At 59.1% G+C, this 21,180-nt stretch overlaps 2 protein-coding genes across 3 annotated transcripts in view; both read right to left on the reverse strand.

Moving 5' to 3' along the window:
• The window catches only part of SLC8A2 (solute carrier family 8 member A2), a 28,443-nt gene extending 25,141 nt beyond the window's left edge, over positions 1-3,302 (reverse strand). Inside the window, exon 1 of the mRNA XM_081107574.1 lies at positions 2,613-3,302. Within this exon, the coding sequence (XP_080963700.1) occupies positions 2,613-3,287 (675 nt within the window). The 5' untranslated portion in view covers positions 3,288-3,302. The remainder of the gene's footprint in view (positions 1-2,612) is intronic.
• A 7,107-nt stretch (positions 3,303-10,409) lies between these two features.
• KPTN (kaptin, actin binding protein) lies at positions 10,410-20,456 on the reverse strand. Of its 2 annotated transcripts, XR_013996927.1 has the most exons (13): positions 20,121-20,441; positions 19,697-19,779; positions 19,490-19,574; positions 19,352-19,406; positions 17,835-17,910; positions 17,667-17,740; positions 17,339-17,448; positions 17,185-17,262; positions 16,421-16,496; positions 15,271-15,406; positions 15,004-15,186; positions 10,608-11,567; positions 10,410-10,503 (listed from the first exon to the last, which is right to left on the reverse strand). XR_013996927.1 is itself a non-coding variant. In XM_081108537.1 (12 exons), the coding sequence occupies exons 1-12, from the start codon at positions 20,341-20,343 to the stop codon at positions 11,439-11,441; spliced, it is 1,308 nt and encodes a 435-aa protein (XP_080964663.1). In that variant the 5' UTR covers positions 20,344-20,456; the 3' UTR covers positions 10,410-11,438. The 2 variants fall into 2 exon arrangements, 1 of the variants encoding a protein (XP_080964663.1); XM_081108537.1 differs by having other exon boundaries at positions 10,410-11,567; positions 20,121-20,456.
• Positions 20,457-21,180: the final 724 nt, after the last annotated feature.

Here is a 21,180-nt window from a genome sequence, read left to right on the forward strand (position 1 = left end):
TGTGAAAACGGGGGCCCAGAGAGGGTACAGGCTTCGCCGGAGGGCACACAGCCCTTCCGGGGGGAAGGCAGAGCCAGGCTCATCTTCTCCCTGCCCCGTTCGGCGCATCCAGGGGGAACCGGGGCCGTCTTTATCTCATGCCAGTTCCGTCAGCTGTTTCACAAAATGTCCCACAGTCCTGGTCTCTGTTCCTCCCAATAGGCCCCTCCGCAGCTGCTGCTCCACCCAGAGCCCTGGCGTCTTAAACCCTCTGCTCCCTACATCCCAGCCAGCTCCTTCTCGGGGGAAACCTCCCCTCCACCCCCATCCCTATCCACCTCTCAGCCGTGAGTCTAAAATTCTCTTCACAGTTTTGGTATAAATCCTCATCCAAGACCATTTTGGAAACCTTTTTAACAGCCTGAAAAGTGTGATAGAGTCCTGGCCGGGTAGCTCATTGATTGGAGTGCCGACCCAGTATGCCAAGGTTGCGGGTTCGAGCTCCGATCAGGGGCACATACAAGAAGCAACCAACAGCCCGGCCTGCGTGGCTTAGTGGTTGAGTGTCTACCTATGACGCTCAGCCTATGAACCAGGAGGTCACTGGTTCTATTCCCCGTCAGGGCACATGCCCCAGTTGCAGGCTCGATCCCCGGTGTGGGGCATACAGGAGGCAGCCGATCAATGATTCTCTCTCCTCTTCATCATTGATGTTTCTACCTCTCTCTCCCTCTCCTTTCCTCTCTGAAATCAATAAAAAAATATTTTTAAAAAAGAATCAGCCGTAGCTGGTCTGGCTCAGTGGATAGAGCATCAGCCTGTGGACTGAAGGGTCCCAGGTTTGATTTTGGTCAAGGGCACGTACCCGGGTTGCAGGCTCGGTCCCTGGTGGGGGGCGTGCAGGAGGCAGCTGATCGATGATTCTCTCTCATCACTGATGTTTCTCTCTCTCTCTCCCTCTCCTTTCCTCTCTGAAATCAATAAAAATATATATATATATTTTTAAAAAGAATCAACCAATGAATGCATACATGAGGGAAACAACAAATTGATGTCTCTCTCTCCCCCTCACCCCCTCCTCTAAAATAGCTAAAAATTAAAACTAAACACAAAAGGAAAGTGTGACACCTGGCTCTGTACTATTGGCCATGAGGCCAGGAAGCTCAGGGCCACAGTCATGGGTCTGTCGCAGTGACTGTCCCTCCCTCCCTCCCTCCCGCTGTCTGCCGCCGCCGCCATCTCCCCCTCTCCTCTCTGCCTTCTCATCCCGCAGTCCTGCCTTTGTATCATCGGCAAAGAATGTTTATGCCTCTACCTCCAGGTCCTTCCCGGAAAGAAACGTGAACTGGTAAAACCTGACAGATATGCATGAATAGACTGCACGCGTGTGAAGGCCTCCTGGGGAGCCTCAAATAAATTCTGCATGTGTGCAAATGAATTAGGCAGGCCCATCAATAAATTATGCAAATATAGCCTGCAGTCTCCGGGACTGTGGGAAATAAATTAGGCAGATGCTTTAAGCCAGTGGTTCTCAGCCTTCCTGATGCCGCGACCCTTGAATACAGTTCCTCATGTGGTGGTGACCCCCAATTTCATTGTGACAAACTGAACATCATTGAAGCATAGTGATTCGTCACAAAAAAACAATATATAATTATATATGTGTTTTTCCGATGGTCTTAGGCGACCCCTGTGAAAGGGTCGTTCGACCCCCCAAAAGGGTCGCGACCCACAGGTTGAGAACCGCCGTTTTAAACGCAGGCTAGACAGGATGCCGGCTAAGACACTGGACAAACGAGAGGCAGATGAGCATGTGAATGTGGGTGTAAATTATGCAGCTCGGTCTCAATTTTGCCTCACTATTGGAATAAATTATGCAAAGCGGGCTTTGCTGCGGGCTGGGCTTCTACCTGTGCTGGTGTGAGTATAAATTACAGTCCAGTGGCATAAATGATCCGAACATCAGCAATCACTGGGGAATGGTGAATGGAGGGTGCAAACCACGACAGCCTGCCGGGGGAATTCAGAGCTAGAGGCGGCAGATGTGGGCATGTATCTGTGCTTGTCCACGGATAAGTTATGCAAATTGCACCCGTTGCCCAAAGCAATTAGCATCGTCAGGAAACACAAGGCTGGCTTATGCGACCGGAGCATGACTTGTGCACAGGGGGCGTGCCTTCTGGAAAAAGGAGAAATAAATAATGCAAAGGACAGGGCGAGGAGGAGAACGTAAGCACACCTAGCAAATAGCTGGCTACCGGAACGGCAGGATGCATTACAGAGACCACAAGCATCCGTAGCACACGTGGCCCCCTTGTGAGTGTTAAAAGGTGGGGCCTTCTGGGTGGGAATATTGCCAATGGCACACACCCCCCCCCCCAGCAGAGGAGCCCTTTCCAGGGCCTGGAGCACCATCTAGACACGGCTTGGGAGCACCCTCGGGACTCCAGCCCCACATGCCCTCCCTCCCCAGCCGGAAGCTCTTGCTCAGGGCGTGACCGGGCGCCCTCTGGGGTCTGAGCATGCATTTGTGCCGACACATGAACCGGCCCCCCCCTCCAAGTCCAGGGCGCCCCCCTCTGGATTTTGCAGACATGCATGCACTGAGGCGGTGACCATGGGGCTGTGCCTACCTGGACCACCCCCGGGGAAAAGACGGCCAGGATGAGGTACAGCCAGACGTAGGCGAAGATACTCCAAGAGGCCGTGACAAAGAAGACTCTCAGGTGCTTGATCTTGCGGCTCTCGCCGGCCGGGATGACGTACACGCACACGGCAATGACCACGAACATGTTGAAGGCCGCGCTGCCCACGATGGTGCCCGGGCCCAGCTCGCCCGCCTGGAAGTTGTGGCCGCAGACCTCGATGACCGACAGCAGGATCTCGGGCGCCGAGGAGCCCAGGGCCATGAGCGTGAGGTTGGACACGGTCTCGTTCCAGATGCGGACGGTGCCCACGCTGGTCTCGCCGTTGGCCTTGGTGATGGTGATCTCCTTCTCCTTCGACGTGATGACCTCGATGGAGGCCATGAAGCGGTCGGCGATGATGGACACGCCCAGGAACATGTAGACCATGGCCACGAAGTAGACCACGGCCCGCGCTGCCTTGTCGCCCAGCGAGGGGTCGTCGGGCTCCCAGACGGGCAGCAGGACCCCCGGCTGGCAGCGGTTGGAACCCTGGCAGACCTCCGTGCTGGTGTCGCTGTCATTGGTGGGGGAAGGTGGCAGAGAGGGGGTCGGGGTAGCTGCCCCCGAGCAGGGGGGAGCCCCCAGGAGGAGCGCAAATCCCACCAAGGCCAGGGGAGCCATGGAGGGTGGCGGGGTCCTGCGGGGGAGGAGGGGGAAGTTTGGGTGAGAGGAGGGCACCCCTCCCGGACACACAGGAGTCAAGGCTTGTTGGGGATGGAGAAGGAGAGGGAGGCTGAGGACTAATACAGGGAGGACGGAGACCGAGGGAGGTAGACAGAGACGAAGGGAGAAAGACCCAGAAAGATAAAGACAGACGCATAGCAGATGGGAGTGTAAATTGGTCTAACCACCCCGGGGAACCATAGCTGAACAATGTGCACGCTACGACTCAGCAATTCCGCTCCCAGGCGTTACCCAGGAGAAACAGGTTATGTGTCCACCAATAGACTAGACACATACAAGAGTGTTTAAATATACGTCCTATATAATAAAAGCCTAATATGCTAAGTGTCTGATTGTCCAGTCAGCCGTTTAACCAATCAAAGCGTAATATGCTAATGATATGCTAAGGCCACTCAACCACTCGCTATGACATGCACTGACCACCAGGGGGCAGATGCTCAATGCAGGAGCTGCCCCTTGGTGGTCAGTTTGCTCCCACAGGGGAAGCACAGCTCAGCTAGAAGCTGGGCTCACAGGAGTGGGCCTAAGCCGTCAGTCAGATATCCCCCGAGGGCTCCTGGACTGTGAGAGGGCACAGGTTGGCTGAGGGACAACCCCCCTCAGTGCACAAATTTTGTGCACTGGGCCTCTAGTATATATATTAAATTGATTTCAGAGAGAGGAAGGGAGAGGGAGAGAGAGAGAGAAACATCAATGATGACAGAGAATCATTAATCAGCTGCCTCCTGCACGCCCCACACTGGGGATCAAGCCTGCAACCCAGACATGTGCCCTGACCAGGAATCAAACCAAGACCTCCTGGTTCACAGGTCAATGCTCAACCACTGAGCCACTCTGGCTGGACTACAAGAGTGTTCATAGCAACTTTACTTCTAATAGCTGCCACTTTGAAACCACCCAGATGCCTGTCAGCAGTAACATGGAGAAGTATCATGTGGCCACACCGAGGAATATTACACAGCACTGAAAAGGGAGTGGGCTACTGATACACCCAACAACACAGATGGGTCCCACAGACACACAATGCATGGATGAAGCCAGGCACAAAAAACACAGACTGAATAATTCAGTGGGTGAGGAGAAGGGCTCGAGGCGATTCATTAGGTCAACGGTTCTCAACCTGTGGGTCGCGACCCCTTTGGCGGTTGAACGACCCTTTCACAGGGGTCACCTAAGACCATCCTGCATATCAGATATTGACATGACGATTCATCACAGTAGCAACATGACAGTGATGAGACAGCAACGAAAATAATTTAATGGTTGGGTCACAACATGAGGAACTGTATTGAAAGGGCCAGAAGGTCGAGAACCACTGCATTAGGTGATTCTAATGTTTCCCAACTTGGCCTTCAGTGCGCTCATGCTCGGAATCTGGGCTGCAGGGGGTGCTGGGTGTCTGTCTGTCTCAGGTGGGGTTGAGAAGGGGCCTCTGGAGGGCCTGTCACACACACACACCCCCACCTGGTGGCAGGTGTCTCTCTCCAGTACTCCAGTCTCTGCGAGGTGCACAATTCCTTAGCAGCTGTGACATACGAACCGTTTTGGAGGTGTTGTCCTGTTTGTGGGTGTGGGGTGTCTACTATCAACACCTCTCTTCCTGCCTCTGGTCCTGGGTTTGAGTGGCTGTGTCTGTCTGTCTAGGTGTCTTTTAAAAATGCAAGTCAGTGCACATCTCCCCGCTGCTCAGAACCCTGCGTGGCTCCCTCCTCACTCAGAGCACCAGCGTCCTCTGCTCTGCCCCCCTCACAGGGTCTCGCACAGTCTGGCCCCCATCCCTCCTCCGGCCTCATCCCCTCCTTCCCCTGCTCACTCGGCCCACTGCCTCCTCGCCGCCCCGACACCAGGGACACGTGCCGGCCTCAGAGACCTCGCTCCTGCTGTTCCCTTTTCCTCCGGTTCTCCTCCTCATCCCCCCTCTCTCTCCTCGAGGAGTCCGCCCCAATGTCCTCTTCTCTGAACATCTTACTCACAACGCACCAGCCCCGTTGGGGGGAGTCCCCAGCCACTTCCCAGATGAGAGCACCAAGGCTCAGAGAGGGTCAGTAACTGGCCTGAAGCCCCCCAGCGGCAACCCTGCGGCTCCCCGTCCTCGTTTCTCTTTCCAAGAGTGGCCCTGGCTTCCCGCGGCTCTGCCCCACCCCTGCGTTGCCATGGTAACCCAGCAACCCATCGAAAAGGAACTGAGAGAGGAAGGGAGGGGTCCTGCTAGGCTCCACCAGCCCCGACCCCTCTCCGGCCACCAGCCTCTCTTCTCCCAGCACCTGCCATTTTTGTCTGAAGCAAGTTCTCCGAGTCTAGCCCACAGCCTGCTCCCAGCACGCCCACCTCCTCACGCACGCACTCCCGGGCGGGCGGGGAGCTGGCTCCTCCTGGAGAGGGAGGCAGAGTGTTGGCAGAACCTCCCTGAGAAGGAGTGTGTGTGTGTGTGTGTGTGTGTGTGTGTGTGTGTGTGTGTGTGGGCGGGAGAGAGGGGTGACTCTTAAAGGGCCACCGCACAATTAGCCCCCACCAGCAAGTTCCCTAATGATATGTCTAATTAGCAGCCCCCTAATTAGCAACGACTTAGGCATAATTACAAACCCACCAGGATCCAAAGCAAAGGCTCGCGCTCTTCTCCCTCCCTCCTCCTCGGCTTTCAGGAGGAACGGGGGCCACCCGGGAGCCCAGCCTTCCTCCGAAGCATCTCCCTCCCTCCCTCCCTGTGGCAGGGCCATGGCCTGCGACCCTCCCTCAAGTCTGACCACCTGTCCCTCCCCCACCCCCCCACCCCCCGGTCGCCAGGGGGGAGGGCCAGGGCCCGCCCAGGGCTGCTGCGCCTGCTCTCCTTGCCCTCGGAGCAGGCTGGTTGCCTGCCTTTCCCTCAGAAACCTGGTTTCCTCTCACGGCGGCCTCGGGGGAGGAGAGAAAGCACAAGATAAATATTTGTGAAATGAACAGCCGCGAGATCTGCGCCCTGCGGCGGGGACAGCTGAGCTCCCCTCGTCTGCCTCTGCCTCTCTGTCCATCAGCGGAACTGAAACCTAATCTGGGCTGAGCATCCAGGGGCCACAGGATCAGGTGGAGGCCAGGGAGGAAGCCGGGAGGGCAGATGGCCGGCCCCATCTCCGGAGCCATCTCTCTCCTCTCTCTGGTGGGCCGGTGGCCAGCTGGGTCAGTGTGAGCACCCCGCTTCTGCCTCCCACGCCTCCTGGGACCTCAGCGACCTCCCCCGCAGAGTGGGGCTGCCAGCCTGAGGGGGGCCAGTCTGGCGTGAGGGAAGGTGGGGCCTCTTCCCTCAGGCCCCTCACACTGGGGAGGGCAGCGGCGGTTCCTGGCTGTGCTTGTGGGGGGCAGGGGGTGCCCGCCACCCCTCGCACAGATGTGCAAGGTGGGGACCCAGGCTTCAAAACGTGCACATTTACTGCTGCAGGGTGAGCCAGGTGTCAGCCTGGGATCACACACATGTGCGCACACACACACACACACACACACAGGGTGAGCCAGGTGTCAGCCCGGGGATCACACACATGTGCGCGCGCACACACACACACACACACACACACACACACAGGGTGAGCCATGCAATGTCCCAGCCTGGGGATCACACACATGTGCGCACACACACACACACAGGGTGAGCCATGCAATGTCCCAGACTGGGGATCACACACATGTGCGCGCACACACACACAGGGTGAGCAATGCAATGTCCCAGCCCAGCCTGGGGATCACACACATGTGAGCACACACCCAGGCACACACTTGGTGAGCCATGGGATGTCCCAGCCTGGGGATCACACACACAGTGCTGGTGGGTGAGCTGGAGCCCAGGAGGGGAGAGGCTTGGCGGAGTCACCCAGCCTCAAGTCGGGGGCAGAGCAGAGATGGAAACTCATCTCTCGGGACTCCTGACCCGGTGCTCTTTTAGCCCAGCCGGAGCCACGTGGCACCTGGAGACTCACCCCTCTCCCTTGCCGCTCACTCCAGCCCACTCCCTCTGGGGCCCCTTCCCTCCAGGAAAGAAGAGGGTGCCCTGGCCGGCCGGGGCCTCTAGCCTCAGAAGGGCCCTCCCGGACCCACCAGGGGCGGTAGAGGAGCTTCTGAGCTCCGTCCCCACGAACCACGGAGAGACCGTCCCAGGCCGGCACACCATGAGCGGAGGGAGGGGAGGCTGCAGGAGGGGCTGGGGGGTCTGACCCAGGACCTAGCGCTGTGCCTGGATTAGAAAGGTGCCCGGAAATTGTGAAAAGGCTGAACTGCGAACGGACAAACAGCAAGACGTGTGGAGGTTAGACTGCAGGCAGGACTGGCCGTCCGTGCGAAGAGGAAGGGGGACGTTGGGCAGAAGGGCTGGTTCCGTCTGCTCTGCACCGGGCGCAGGTCAGGGCGCAGGTCAGGGCGCAGGTCAGACGGACTGGCCTCAGAGCCAGACCAAGGCGGGGGAGAAGGAGCTCTACAGGGGAGTGGCGGGGAGGACGGGAGGAGCGGCGGGGAGGACGGGAGGGGCCGGGCTGAGGAAGGGAGCGGAGTTCGGGGGACTCCTCGCCTTCTGGGGGAGCCCACTCCGCAGGGCGTACCTTCTTCCTCCAGGTCTCCCCCTGCCGGGGCGGGGCCAAGGTGTGTAGGAGAGCGAGCGGGCCGCCGGGGGAGGAGGCAGGGAGACAGGCAGACAGACGCCCGGACAGATGGAGAGGCGAGCGGGGAAGGGGCAGCAGGAAGGGGGAGACGCGGGGCCAGCGGAGACGGACGGGGAGAGCGGAGACGCGAAGCGCAGATGGCGAGGGGCCCGGAGGGGAGCGGCGCGGACCGGGCACAGCGGGATCGCAGGGCAGCGCGAGCCCGACACGGGGATGCAGGGACCGACTCGCCGGACAGAGACCCCCAGGGGTGCAGGCAGGAGGGGACACCAGACACAGGAAGTCGGGGGCGGGGAGAGAAGGGGGGCGGGTGTGCTCTCGCCCCTCGGTGCCCAGGAGGCACCCCCTCCCCAGCCCCCAGCCCCCAGCCCGCCATACTCCCCGGAAGGCGGGGGTGGGGGGCGCTGAGGATGTTGGCTCCTGGCGGCGCCCCCGCCCCTTGGGAAGGCCTGGGTACCCCCCCCCGGAATATGCAGCCCCCCAGCCGCCATCGACGAGTTCGGGGGGGAAAAGCGTCTCCCGGCTCTACAGACGCCCTCACCCCCCCACCCCCCCGCCCAAACCAGGCTGGGGAACTCTGTCCTCCCCGACACCCCCACTGACTGGGGATCTCTTACCTGCAGCCACAGCCTGGGCAGGGTCCCCCCAGCCCTGGGTTGGCAGTGGTGGGCGAGTCTGCCCGACAGAGAGAGAGGAGAGGGAGAGAGAGAGAGGAGCCGGAGACTGAGGGAGAGCCAGGGAGAGGGGAGGGAGAGGGGATCGAGGGAGGAGAGAAGGAGGGGGGAGGGACGCGGGGGAGGGGCGGCTGGAGAGGGAGGGAGGAGGAGCGCCGGGGAGGGGAGGAGGGAGAGGCGGGGAGAGGGGAGGCGGCGAGGCGGGGGCGGCCCGGGGCGGGGCCTGGCGAGGGGCGGGGCGCGAGGAGGCCGCCCGCGCCTCCCACCTCCCCCCGGGTTCAGCACCACAGGCAGGGACAGCGGCGGAGGGCGCTCTTCCCATGTTTTTTGGGGGGGGACCTGGAGGGGTCATTCAGAGGCACCCTCCGCCCCCATCCCCAACACACATACCGCCTCTGCTCCATATAAGGGCCAAAGACGCAAAAAATAGCTACAAATAGTTGCCGGCTCCCAGGACTGGGGGGAGGACAGGAATGTTTAGCCACTCAGATCCAAACTCCTGCCAGCGGAAACAACCACAAAGGCGCCGTTAATAATAATAGCAGCAGCTGCCACTCACGCCGCCCTCGGCACGTGCAGGTGCTACGAACACTTCTTGTAAGCGCTTGACACATGCTGATGGGGCTAACCCGCCCACCAACCCTGCGAGGCGGACATGTTAGCCTTAGTGACAGACGGGGAAACCGAGGCACAGGGCGGTGAAGCGTGGCTTCAGGCTCTACCCCCCGCGCCGCTACACCACACGCTGTCCCGGACCACGGACGCGGCGGGAAGCCAGGAAGTGAGCTGCGGAGGGCCCATGGCCCAGACCAACTCCTGAGCCCTGGAGTGGACACACCCACACACGCCCCTCTCCAGGGTGTGGCCCTGCTCAGACCACACCATCACTAACCCCCTCCCGGAGCGCCCCCAGGGTCCCCACCCGCCCAGCACGGCGGGGGGGGGGGGGTGACGGCACAGGTGGGAGACACCCCCTGCCAATTCCCATACTTGGGCCTGGGTTCTGGGGGATGAGAAGCCAGGCTCACCAAGAAATGGCGGGCTACCTGGTTAAGACGCCCGCGGAGAGCTGGCGGCTGGGCCTTCACTTTCAGTGCGTGTGTCACACCGATGGTGGGAGGCCGATGGCCACAGGCCCTCCTCGGGGAGCAGGATCCCACCCACCTCTGCCCCAGAGGAAGGAGCCCACCCGCCCACCAGCCTGGTCCTGCTCGGAGTCACCCCCCAGGCTCCCGACCGATTCCTGGCCCCTGGTGGGGGAGGGCAGACCTTCGTGTCACCCGGCGCTCCACTGGTCAGCGAGGGAGGCCTGGTCACCCCGGCCCTCCACTGCTCAGGGAGGGGGGCCTGAGTCCTCCTGGTGCCAGAGAAGGGGCAGGTCCCACGGCCACAGGCTGTGATCAGCCTTGTCCCCAGGCCTGGGGGCTTTCCATTTAGGACTGACCTCGTCCACCCTAGCATGATGTATCCCGAGTCCCGCCCCAGCATTCCCGGGGGATCTAACGCCAATTCCTTCCTGCTGGGGTCTCACCGTGGCCCTTGGGGTCCAACCTCAGCATTACCCACAGGGTCGAGCCTCAGACCCTCTCTGCAGCTGGACAGCTCCCCGCAGTGTCCTTCACACCCTTTCCTCTCCTTCGAGCTCCATCTCGCTTCCCCACTGGTTCTAGTCTCAGGTCCAGAGCTCTCCACGGGGGTCTCACCCGTCCTCCCTGCAGGTCCAACCCCAGCTTAATATTCTGTGCACACCAACCAATACATTCTTTGCTGATCTGACACACAAACGCAAAAAGGTGTAATTTTTATTTGTTCACACCAAACGGCCGTTGTTGTGTTGGCCGTTGTCATTTAAGAAATATACTTTTCGGGAACTGGGAGGAGGGGAGTTATGGGGGGGGGGGGGAAGAGGAACAAATGTAATAATCTGAACAATAAAGATTTAATTTTTAAAAAAAGAAATATACTTTTAAAATTGATTTGAGACAGAGAGGGAGGAAAACATCAATGATGAGAGAGACATCAACCACGGATCAGCTGCCTCCTGCACGCCCCCTACGGGGGATCGAGCCACACTCAGGCATGTGCCCTGACCCAGAATCCAGCTGGCGACCTCTTGGTCCACAGGCTGGTGCTCAACCACTGAGCCACACTGGCCATGCGGCTGCTGTCATTTTTTTAATTTGACAATCTAAGGGGAAGAGGTCCGTGCCCTGACTAAACAGTCAGGTACTGCATGCTTTAACACTTCTCGCGGCACCGGCTGGAAACGGCTGCCCTGTAGTCTGGTCTTTTCCACAGCGGTTTAACCGCAGCCTTTCGGCGAGGGCCCAGCCTCATTTCCCTCCTCCGAGGTCTACACTGCGGCTTCTGCTCAGTCCTGCCTCTGGTCTATCCCTGGACCCTCTCTCCCACGTCCCTCCCTCCGTTCTTCTGGGAGAGTCCAGCCCAGCACCTGGGGCCAGGCTCTCAGGACTCGCTTGCTGAACAAAAGAATAAAGACAACGGGAAGTCCAGCTCCTCGGGACATAAAACAATCGGTGGCTGGCCAGGTCTCACCTGGAGTGGAAGGGGGGCCTGGGTGAGATCACCCCATTTTCAGTGGGGACACTGAGGCAGAGGAGTGCGCTAGGTGAGGTCGCAGGGCGCCCTGGGACAGAGCCAGGGCAAGAGCTCCCAGTCCCAGCACCTGGGGGCTGGCCAGGCATGCCCTCCTTCAGGACTCTTCCCTCCCCCCCACCCCCCGCCTCAGGAAGGGCTGGAGGTGAGCACCCCAATGGGGGGCAGTGGGTGGGTGTTCAGGAGGCCGATGTCCCAGCAGGCCCCGGGCCCACGCTGTCCCCCAGCACTTGTGACCGACGTCTCCTCTGCTCCACTTGGTGCCGAAGCCGCGTCAGGACCAGCTCCGAGGCCTGAATCAGACTGTGCTGGGGGAGCAAGAGAGAGGGCGGGGCTGAGAGCGCTGAGGGGTGCAGGTCAGACCACCCCAAAGGCCCGGAGCCCAGCCATGGCGGGGGCCAGAGAGCAAACCAGTGTGCGGGTGGGACAGGTGCCTGGCGGGTGAAGGTTAGACCCAGGGGGCAGCCTTCAGTGAATTTCCAGTGGGAGGAATCAAGCCTGGGCCCAGCTGTTGGTCTGAGGTTAGAAGGTGATGAAAGAGATGGGATGGATCAAGATGTGAGAGAGACTGCGTTCTATGGGAGGGAGGTCTGACGCTGGAGAGGCCGAGGTGAGGCCACAGGCAGAGACACAGGTGACACGCTGGAGGGAAGGAGAGGCCGACAGGGCAGAGGAGGGCAGAGCAAAGTGGATGAGAGAGGAATGTCCCACATGGGGGCGGGGGGGCGGAGCTAGATGGCTGGGGAGTCTGAGGTGGGACCCTCATAGAAGGGACAGAGATCTCAGTGAAATGGCTCAAGACGGATCGCAGTGCGGGTGACGGGAGGGTTAGAGCCCAGCGAAGGGCAGTCCTGCCGCCACGGTCACACCACAGGCGTCTCCCCTGTGGCCTAACCTCAGAGTTTTCCAATGAGATGAACCTATGCTCTTTCCATTTAAAAAAAAATTTATACACACACACACATCTCCTATATAATAAAACCCTAATATGCAAATTGACTGAACAGCAGAACGACCGGTTGCTATGACATACACTGACCACCAGGGGGCAGACCCTCAAAGCAGGAGCTGCTTCCTGGTGGTCAGTGCACTCCCACAGGAGGAACACCACTCAGCCAGAAGCCAGGCTGACAGCTGGCAAATACAGCAGCGGTGGCAGGAGCCTCTCCCCCAAGGGGTCCTGGACTGCCAGAGGGATGTCTGACTGCCAGCTTAGGCCCAATCCCCCAGGGAGCAGGCCTAAGCCAGCAGGTGGACATTCCTCAAGGGGTCCCAGACTGTGAGAGGGCAAAGGCCAGGCTGTGCACAGGGCCTCTAGTATTTTATAAAGAGAAAGAGAGATACATCGATTTGTTGTTCCACTTATTTTTGCACCTGTTGGCTGATTCCTGTATGTGCCCTGACTGGGGAGCAAACCCACAACCTTGGTGTATTGGGACAGCCCTTATCTAACGGAGCCACCCCGCCAGGGCCCTACGCCCTTTCTGTGAGGCTCTAACCTCAGACCGCTCCGGAGCCTAACCTCATTCCGTTTTACTCGGGTCTAAACTCATCCACTGGTTCAACTCAGACCCTTCCCCTAGGGTCTGCCCTGCATGGGTGCCCTGAGTTCTAACCTAGGCCATTCCCCTGAGGGACAGACGGGAGGACAAGCCCAAGCAAGACGCAGACGAGGCAGTAAGGTCAGACACAGTAGAGAGAACCCAGACTGGACAACACGGGAAAGGATCCTGGAGTCAGACCAGGTGGAAGGAGAAGCAAATACCACATTAGGAAACGCATACTCACCATGGCCAAAGGCAGCGGTTCTCAACCTGTGGGCCGTGACCCCTTTGGGGGTCGAACGACCCTTTCACAGGGGTCGCCTAAGACCATCGGAAAACACATATATAATTACATATTGTTTTTGTGATTAATCACTATGCTTTCATTATGTTCAGTTTGTAATAATGAAATTGGGGGTCACCACAACATGAGGAACTGTATTAAAGGGTCACGGCATTAGGAAGGTTGAGAACCACTGGCCTAAGGGGTGGGGGCTGGGCCATGGGGCAAAGGTCAGAGGTCAGACTATGTTAGCAGGAAGTGAAACTGCAATGGAGGGTCCCGGGTTGGACCCTGGACCACTGGAACGGCTGGATATGAGACTGTGACAGGGGAAACGGCAGTCAGGCTGCTTGGGAGGGTCAGAGGTCAAAGTACAGCAGAAAGCTGGGCAGTGGGCCACAGCCCTCAGGCTTGACCACAGCAGAAAGTTGGGAGGTTGGACTAAGGAAGGGCTCGAGGTGGCCAGAGCGGAAAGCTGGGGACTGGCTGCGGAAGAAGGGCTGGAGGCCGCACTGCGGGCAGGGGGGGAAGTGGGGCTCCGGGGCCGGAAGCTCAGCAGCTGCTGCTGGGAGACCACGGCCAGAGTGAGGCTGGTCACGCGCACAACAGGGGTGGCTGCAGCGAGGAGGGCAGTCCTGGGGGCAGAGGGAAGGATGGAGGTCAGATCACAGGGGCAGGTCTGGGCCAGGCCACAGGGAAGAGACGAGGTGACAAAGCATGAGGAATGAAGGACAAAAGACAGGGAGACAGAGGGGCACTGGGGGGACAGATGCTGTGTCAGAATCCCCTTCACGGGGGAGGGGGGGTGTTCCCCCCAGCTGTGAGTGCTCCCCCAGCTGTGAGTGCTCCCCCAGCTGTGAGTGCTCCCTCCAGCTGTGAGTGCTCCCCTAGCTGTGGGTGTTCCCTCCAGCTGTGAGTGCTCCTCCAGCTGTGAGTGCTCCCCCAGCTGTGAGTGCTCCCTCCAGCTGTGAGTGCTCCCCTAGCTGTGGGTGTTCCCTCCAGCTGTGAGTGCTCCTCCAGCTGTGAGTGCTCCCCTAGCTGTGAGTGCTCCACCCAGCTGTGAGTGCTCCCCCAGCTGTGAGTGCTCCACCCAGCTGTGAGTGCTCCCCCAGCTGTGAGTGCTCCCCTAGCTGTGGGTGCTCCCCTAGCTGTGAGCGCTCCCCTAGCTGTGGGTGTTCCCTCCAGCTGTGAGTGCTCCCTCCAGCTGTGAGTGCTCCCCCAGCTGTGAGCGCTCCACCCAGCTGTGAGTGCTCCCCCAGCTGTGAGTGCTCCCCTAGCTGTGGGTGCTCCCCTAGCTGTGAGCGCTCCCCTAGCTGTGGGTGTTCCCTCCAGCTGTGAGTGCTCCCTCCAGCTGTGAGTGCTCCCCCAGCTGTGAGTGCTCCCTCCAGCTGTGAGTGCTCCCCTAGCTGTGGGTGCTCCCCTAGCTGTGAGTGCTCCCCTAGCTGTGGGTGTTCCCTCCAGCTGTGAGTGCTCCCTCCAGCTGTGAGTGCTCCCCCAGCTGTGAGCGCTCCCCTAGCTGTGAGTGCTCCCCCAGCTGTGAGTGCTCCACCCAGCTGTGAGTGCTCCCCCAGCTGTGAGTGCTCCCCCAGCTGTGAGCACTCCCCCAGCTGCGAGCGCTCCCCCAGCTGCGAGCGCTCCCCCCAGCTGTGAATGCTCCCTGCCAGCTGTGAGTACTCCCAGCTGCCCCTTCTCCTGGGAGCTCTCCTGAGTCAACAGGAACCACCTCCCAGAAAAAGATTACTCCCACCCCCCAGAGGGGGCCTGCAGCCAATCTACTTGCCTGAAGGTGAGAGAATGTACCCCCCCACCCCCTCCCCCCCACACACATTCCCCGTGAACATGCCCTCAATCAAGCAGGTGTACAAAAACCCCATCTCAGGCTCCACGTCCAGGGACCCAACCCGTGGAGCCCGCTACCTGCAGGATGTGCACGCCCTTCAGGGAGACCACGGCGAGCTCCCGCAGCCCGTCCCCGGTCAGGTCCACGTGGGCCATGGCCAGCAGTGGGCTGGGGAAGCTTCTCTGCCACAGCAGGCGGAATCCGCGCTCGGCCTTGGGGAGCCCCGACTCAGGGCCGCAGTACTTGTAACAGAGCAGCTCCTGCAGGGGCGAGGGGCTGGGTGACCCAGGGCGGCAGGGACAGTGGGTGGGAGGGGGGGTGTCAGCCCTTCCCTCAGGTCCTACCTGCCCATAGGTGGCCACCAGGACTTCCGGTTGCCCGTCCAAATCCACATCGGTGACCAGACCACAGAGGACGCTGTCAAACTGGTCACTGCCAGGCAACAGAAGCTGGTCCTCCAGCCCCCGGCTCAGCAGGTCCCTGAGGGTCCCCAGCGCAGGGGCAGGCTGAGGTCAGATCGCAGCGCCCACCACCCTTAGTGCCAGACCCTGGGCCAGGGCCCACACAGCTCCACGTCAAAGGTCTGCACACCCTCCTGAAGCCTGGACACCCCCCTGATCTCCCTCATCTCCAACCTGATCATCTTCCTCTCTACCAAGGGGAGCTCAAATCCCTTACTCCGACTGCCCACCGGCTACTCCCCCATCTGGAGCCCCACACCTCCCCCTGGAGGTGGGACCACCTGATTCCCAAATGGAAACTGACATGGGCCCCTGGGGGATCTAGACACCCACACTGTCCCCATGGAGCCTGGAGAGCTTGGTCCCCATTGGGGCCTCCTCACTGCCCACCAGGTGCGCCACAGCTGCCTCGTGCTGGCTCACCAGAGGAAATGCTCACAAGCTTGGCAAGCCTGCTGGCATCATGTCAGTGGCCTGAACTCCGCCATGGCGGGAGTATTTACACCAGGGGTGGGCAAACTTTTTGACTCGAGGGCCACAATGGGTTCTTAAACTGGACCGGAGGGCCGGAACAAAAGCATGGATGGAGTGTTTGTGTGAACTAATATAAATTCAAAGTAAACATCATTACATAAAAGGATACGGTCTTTTTTTTTTTTAGTTTTATTCATTTCAAACGGGCCGGATCCGGCCCGCGGGCCGTAGTTTGCCCACGGCTGATTTACACCACGGGAATCGGCAAATGCTACAAATCAAGCTTTTCTCACACACGAAGGCGGTCGTTACACACCTGCCAGCAGGCTTTCTCCCCTCCTCCAGGGAGAGCGGACAGCTCGTGCCCATCCAAGGCCTCCACGTACCCCTACAAGTTCTAGACTTAAACACTTGCACCTACTCCCTGGGCCATGAACACCTTTACCTGCCCAGCCCTGAACCACCTCACCCAGAGGGACTTTCTGCTGAGAAGGACAAGGTCAGACCACAGAGCAAAGGTCTGGGGTGAGACAGCACCCACGCGCCCCGGGCCCCTCACCGATACACCACTGCCGGCTCCAGCATGCTGGCCACGAGCACGCTGTACTCTTCCCGCTGCGGCCCGTCCCTGGTCTCTGGAGAAAGAACATGAATGGGGGGTAGGTCTGAGGGGATGGGCCCAGGGTCCTCCTCGGACCTCCCTCCCCTCGGTGAGAGGAACAGAGGTTGGACCTCAGGAGAAAGACCTGAGGGTGTGCTAAGGGAGGGGCACAGCTTAGAGGAGGAGAGAGTGGCCGAGGTCAGAGGCCAGGAGGACAGGTCTGGGGTTAGATCACGATTGCAGAAGAGGCAAAAGCTGGTGACAGCAGGGAGGTCCAAGGCGAGACCACAGTAGGAATGACGGTGGAAGGACAAATAAACACCAGCCTGGGGGACAGACGGCAGCTGGTCAGGCCCAGGGAGACGGCAGCGCAGGGCGGACCCCGGTAGGAGGAGCAGAGCCACACGCGGGGGGAGAGGCGAGACCTTGAGTGGTGAGACAGCGAGGCCTCAAGAAAAGCTGAGGCAGAGAGCACAGCGCGAGAGTGAGGACAGAGCAGGGAGCAGAGAGAGCCACAGCGCAGGGGTGAGGTCAGATCCCCATGCGAAAGGCAGAGGAGACCACAGGGGCGGGAGCTGGAAGGGAGACCTGAGGGCGTGGAGGGAGGGGGGGCAGGCGGGAGGGACCGAGAGAGGGGTGAGGGCTGGACGCGGGAGCAGGGCACAGATATAGGTGCGGGGTCGCCGAGCCTGCAGAGTTGTCCCCCCATGTCCAGGGCTCACCCTCGGGGGCCGACAGGCTGAACACGATCACGCGGGAGATAGGGCCGTCCTGCAGGACCGTCCACGTCTGCAAAACCTCTGCGGGGAGGGGGGCACTCAGGGCCCTGCCGCCACCCTCGGCCCCCCATCCCTACCCCCCAGGCCCCGCCATCACCTCGACTCCGCTGGTCCACATGGGCCACGCGGACATAACCACTCTGACAGCCCAGGGCTGACAGTCGCCGGGATGTGCCGGGGAGGTTGTGGACGTCCAGCCAGAGGACACTGGAGGGGGAGCGGGCGGACAGAGGGGCCGGAGGCCGTCACGGGGTCCCAGTCCCTCATTCCATCTCCCAACCCGGCCTGCCCTGTAGCCCTGGGACCCTCGCTGCTGCCGGATTTCTCTGAGGTAATCCCCGCCACCCGACTTCTCTAGGGGTCTATTCCCACGACCCAGTTTCTCTGCGGCCACCTGCCCTGGTCCCATCTGGCCGCTCTCCTACCTGCTGGTCAGGTTGGTGAGCTCTGGGAAGAGATTTTCCACGGGTTGTTCCTCAAACTGGTGCAGCCCCTCGTTCTGGGAGAACCAAGACCCAACCCCCGCTTGGATCAGTGGCCATCCCCTGACGCTACCGGCAGGGCTGTGCCCGCCACGCCTCCCCCTGCCTCACCTCCTTGTAGAGATGAATGGCCGGGTCATTCCCGCTCAGGAGAAACACGGTCTCCAGCTGATCCCCGACCTGGACCCTGGAAGCAGAGACATCTAGGACCCCCGTATGGCAGAGCCCGAGAGTGGCAGAGTCTGCAAAACCTCTGCCTGCAAGAACCCTAATGCTGTGGGATCCAGACACTGGATCCAGGGCCAGAACCTCAGGATGCAGAACTATAGAAAGTCAGCCTGCGAGCACCTCCCATTTCTAGAGCCCTCGTCTGCTAGAGTCTTCATTCCGGATGAGATTTAGAAATCCTATATAATAAAAGGCTAACATGCAAATTGTCCCTACTGGGGAGTTTGACCAGCTGGGAGTTAGATGTGCGCTGACCACCAGGGGGCAGCGCAGAACACGGTGGGCATTGGCGATGCGGCAGTGGAGGCACTGCCGGCCCCAATGGGCCCCAACGAGAGCGGGACTGTGGCAGGATGGTGGAGCAGGTGAGCGAGCGGTGCCAGGCCAAGGTGGCAGGCAGCCAGGGGAAGGGAGGCCCTGGCCGGCAGCTGTGAGGGACCCTACCAGTGCACGAATTTCGTGCACTGGGCCTCTAGTGTAAGATAAAGCTCCAGAGTGGGTTGCAGGAGCCCAGGACACTGGAATCTCTTTCTCTAGAACTAGTTCTGTTCTCCGTCTCCTTTGAATTACCAGGCCTTGAATAAACTGCCACCAAGGATATTCAGACACGGAATGGTAGAACATCCAGATCCTAGAATCCAGAAAATCAGTTTCTAGAACTCTCACCGGCTAGAGCAGAGGCTGGCAAACTATGACCCCACAGGCCAAATCCAACCGACCATCTGTTTTTATAAATAAAGTTTTATTGAAGCACAGTTGTGTCCACTCATTTACATAGTCAATGGCTGCCTTCTTGCTATAACAGCAGACAAGTAGTTGTGACAGAGACGGCCTGGCTCTCAAAAGCCTACCGTTTACTGTATTTGCCACCTGGGCCTTTACAGAAAAAGTTTGCTAGCACCTGTGCCAGACCATTGGTGTTCTAGGATGGAATCCAGAGCTCTCGAATGGAATTCTCATAGTGTGGGATTCTAGAACCCCAGAATTCTAGACGATCTGTAGGGTCGCGCCTTGAAATATGACAATGTTAGGACTTTATCATGACAGAACCTCAGAATTATCAAACTATAGCACTTTCAGTTCCTGGAATCTCAGAGCTGGCAACTCTAGAAAATAGCATTTCTAGCTCTTGGAAAATCCAAATCTAGACCCGAGAACCTGAGAATTCTAGATATCTAGAACACGGATGCTCAATGAATTCTGATGATCTAGTCTGGTGATAACAAAATGGTAGCCCATCAGCCACGCGTCTGGTCCACGGACACCTTAAACGCACGATGCTCTAAAAAAACAGAACTAGAATGTGACTGTCTAGGGGGCAGGTTTGCGGTCTCCGTTGCTAAGCCCCTCCCCTGCAGGTACACCCGCACCCTGTTGTACCCCATCCCAGGCTTACTCACTCGGCATGGCACAGCTGGAAAGGAGTGAACCGGAGTTCCAGGTTCAGGCAGCTCTCTGCAGGGGGAACACAGGTAGGTGGGCACGAGGGACCTACAGGCGCCCTCCCCGCCCTCTCCCTCCCTCCAGGCCACACTTACGGGCAATGGAGTCGAGGTTGTACTCAGAGCCAGGCTCATAGTCACAGTAAATGTTAAGGAAGGGGCTGCCTTTGTCCCCTGAATCCTGTGAAAGGAAACTGGCCTCAGGGGAGAGTAGGGCTGGCAGGAGGGATGTGGGTCAGATTCCGTGGGATCCACATGTGTGTAAGGAGGAGGGAACGGGTAGGTGGAGGGGGCTCTGGGTACCTTGATGAACGTGATCCCCACGACCAGGCCCCGTTTTGGGGGCGACTTGTTGAAAGTGTCGATGGAGACAATCTCAGCATCCACTGGGAGGGGATAGTTCAAAGTTCAAGTTTCAGGCAATACCTCCAATCATAGTGACCCCTGACCTCTGACTCCATAACCTTTAACCACTGCAATGATCGTGATCTCTGAATCCTATTGAGTCCTGATCACCATCATCATGGGAGCAGAGATCCTGAATCCTAACCACTTCCAGGCTCCTATTATCCCTGCCCTCTGGCCCCAACGCCTCCTGATTACCAGCTCCGACCCCCTTCAATCACCCTGGTCCCATTTTCCCATCATAGCGATCCGGCTCAGACAGAGCCTCAGAAGCCTTCTCAACACCATCTTCCCGGCCCTCCGGCCCCACAGCGCCACGCACCGGGTATGTAATTGAACTGCAGCTCCTTGGCTACCGGCCGGATTTTCTGTCGGAGGTCTTGGTAGCGGAAGCCCAGCACCTTGCCTTTAAGGGTGGCGGCCAGCAGCTCCCCGCGCCCGCCCGCGCCGCCCGCCAGGCCGTACACGTTGCTCTGCGACGAGAAGCGCGTGAAGCTGTCCTCGCGCAGCGGGCAAGGCTCCGCGGCCACGGCCGCCTCCCCCATCGCGCGCCCCAGCCACTCACTCCCGTAGCCCCGCGCGGCCCGCCCTGCCCCACCCTACCCCACCCCACGCTCCCGAAGCGACCGGGACCTCCTCGGGTGCCCGTTCGTCGCGCAGACTGACGACGTCACAGCTGCGTCGCTGCCCTTTACCAAGATGGCCGCCAGGCCTCCTGGAGACTTGGCCCCAACGCGCCTGCGCGCTATGTGGACGGTAGATAACTCCCACAATAAAGCTTAATATATGTCAGGAACTGTTTGTTCTAAGCGCTTCCCATCTATCGATTTATTTAAAACCCACAAGCAGTCTGAGGCAGTTACTGTTCTTTATGCATGAAGGAACTGAGGCACACAGAGGTAAAAGGAAGACCACACACCTAGTAAGAAGTAATATTATAATCCAAATAAGACCGCACCAATAGTTTGTTAATCACATCACTTTTAAAATGGTGAAATGGCCCGGCCTGTGTGGCTCAGTGGTGGAGCATCTACCTATGAATCAGGAGGTCGCGGTTCCATTCCGGTCAGGCACATGCCCGGTTTCCAGCTAGATCCCCCGAGGGTCGTGCAGGAGGCAGCCCATCAGTGACTCTCATCAGTGATGTTTCTCTCCCTCTCCCCTCCTCTCTGAAGTCAACAAAAATACATTTATGAAAGGAAATGCCTGTTGCTTCAGCTAATCAATTGGCTCTCAGGAATAGCTTTGAATATTAGATGAGAGTCTCATCTATATCTAGACATCCTGCTACTCATCCCGGAATATCGATTCTAATTGAGAAACTGGCTGATTACTTTCAATTTAGCTTTGAATTAATTTTTTTCAAACCAACATCTTGATGG

Source organism: Myotis nattereri (genome assembly GCF_964212035.1).
Source record: "Myotis nattereri genome assembly, chromosome: 15".
NCBI lineage: Eukaryota > Metazoa > Chordata > Mammalia > Chiroptera > Vespertilionidae > Myotis > Myotis nattereri.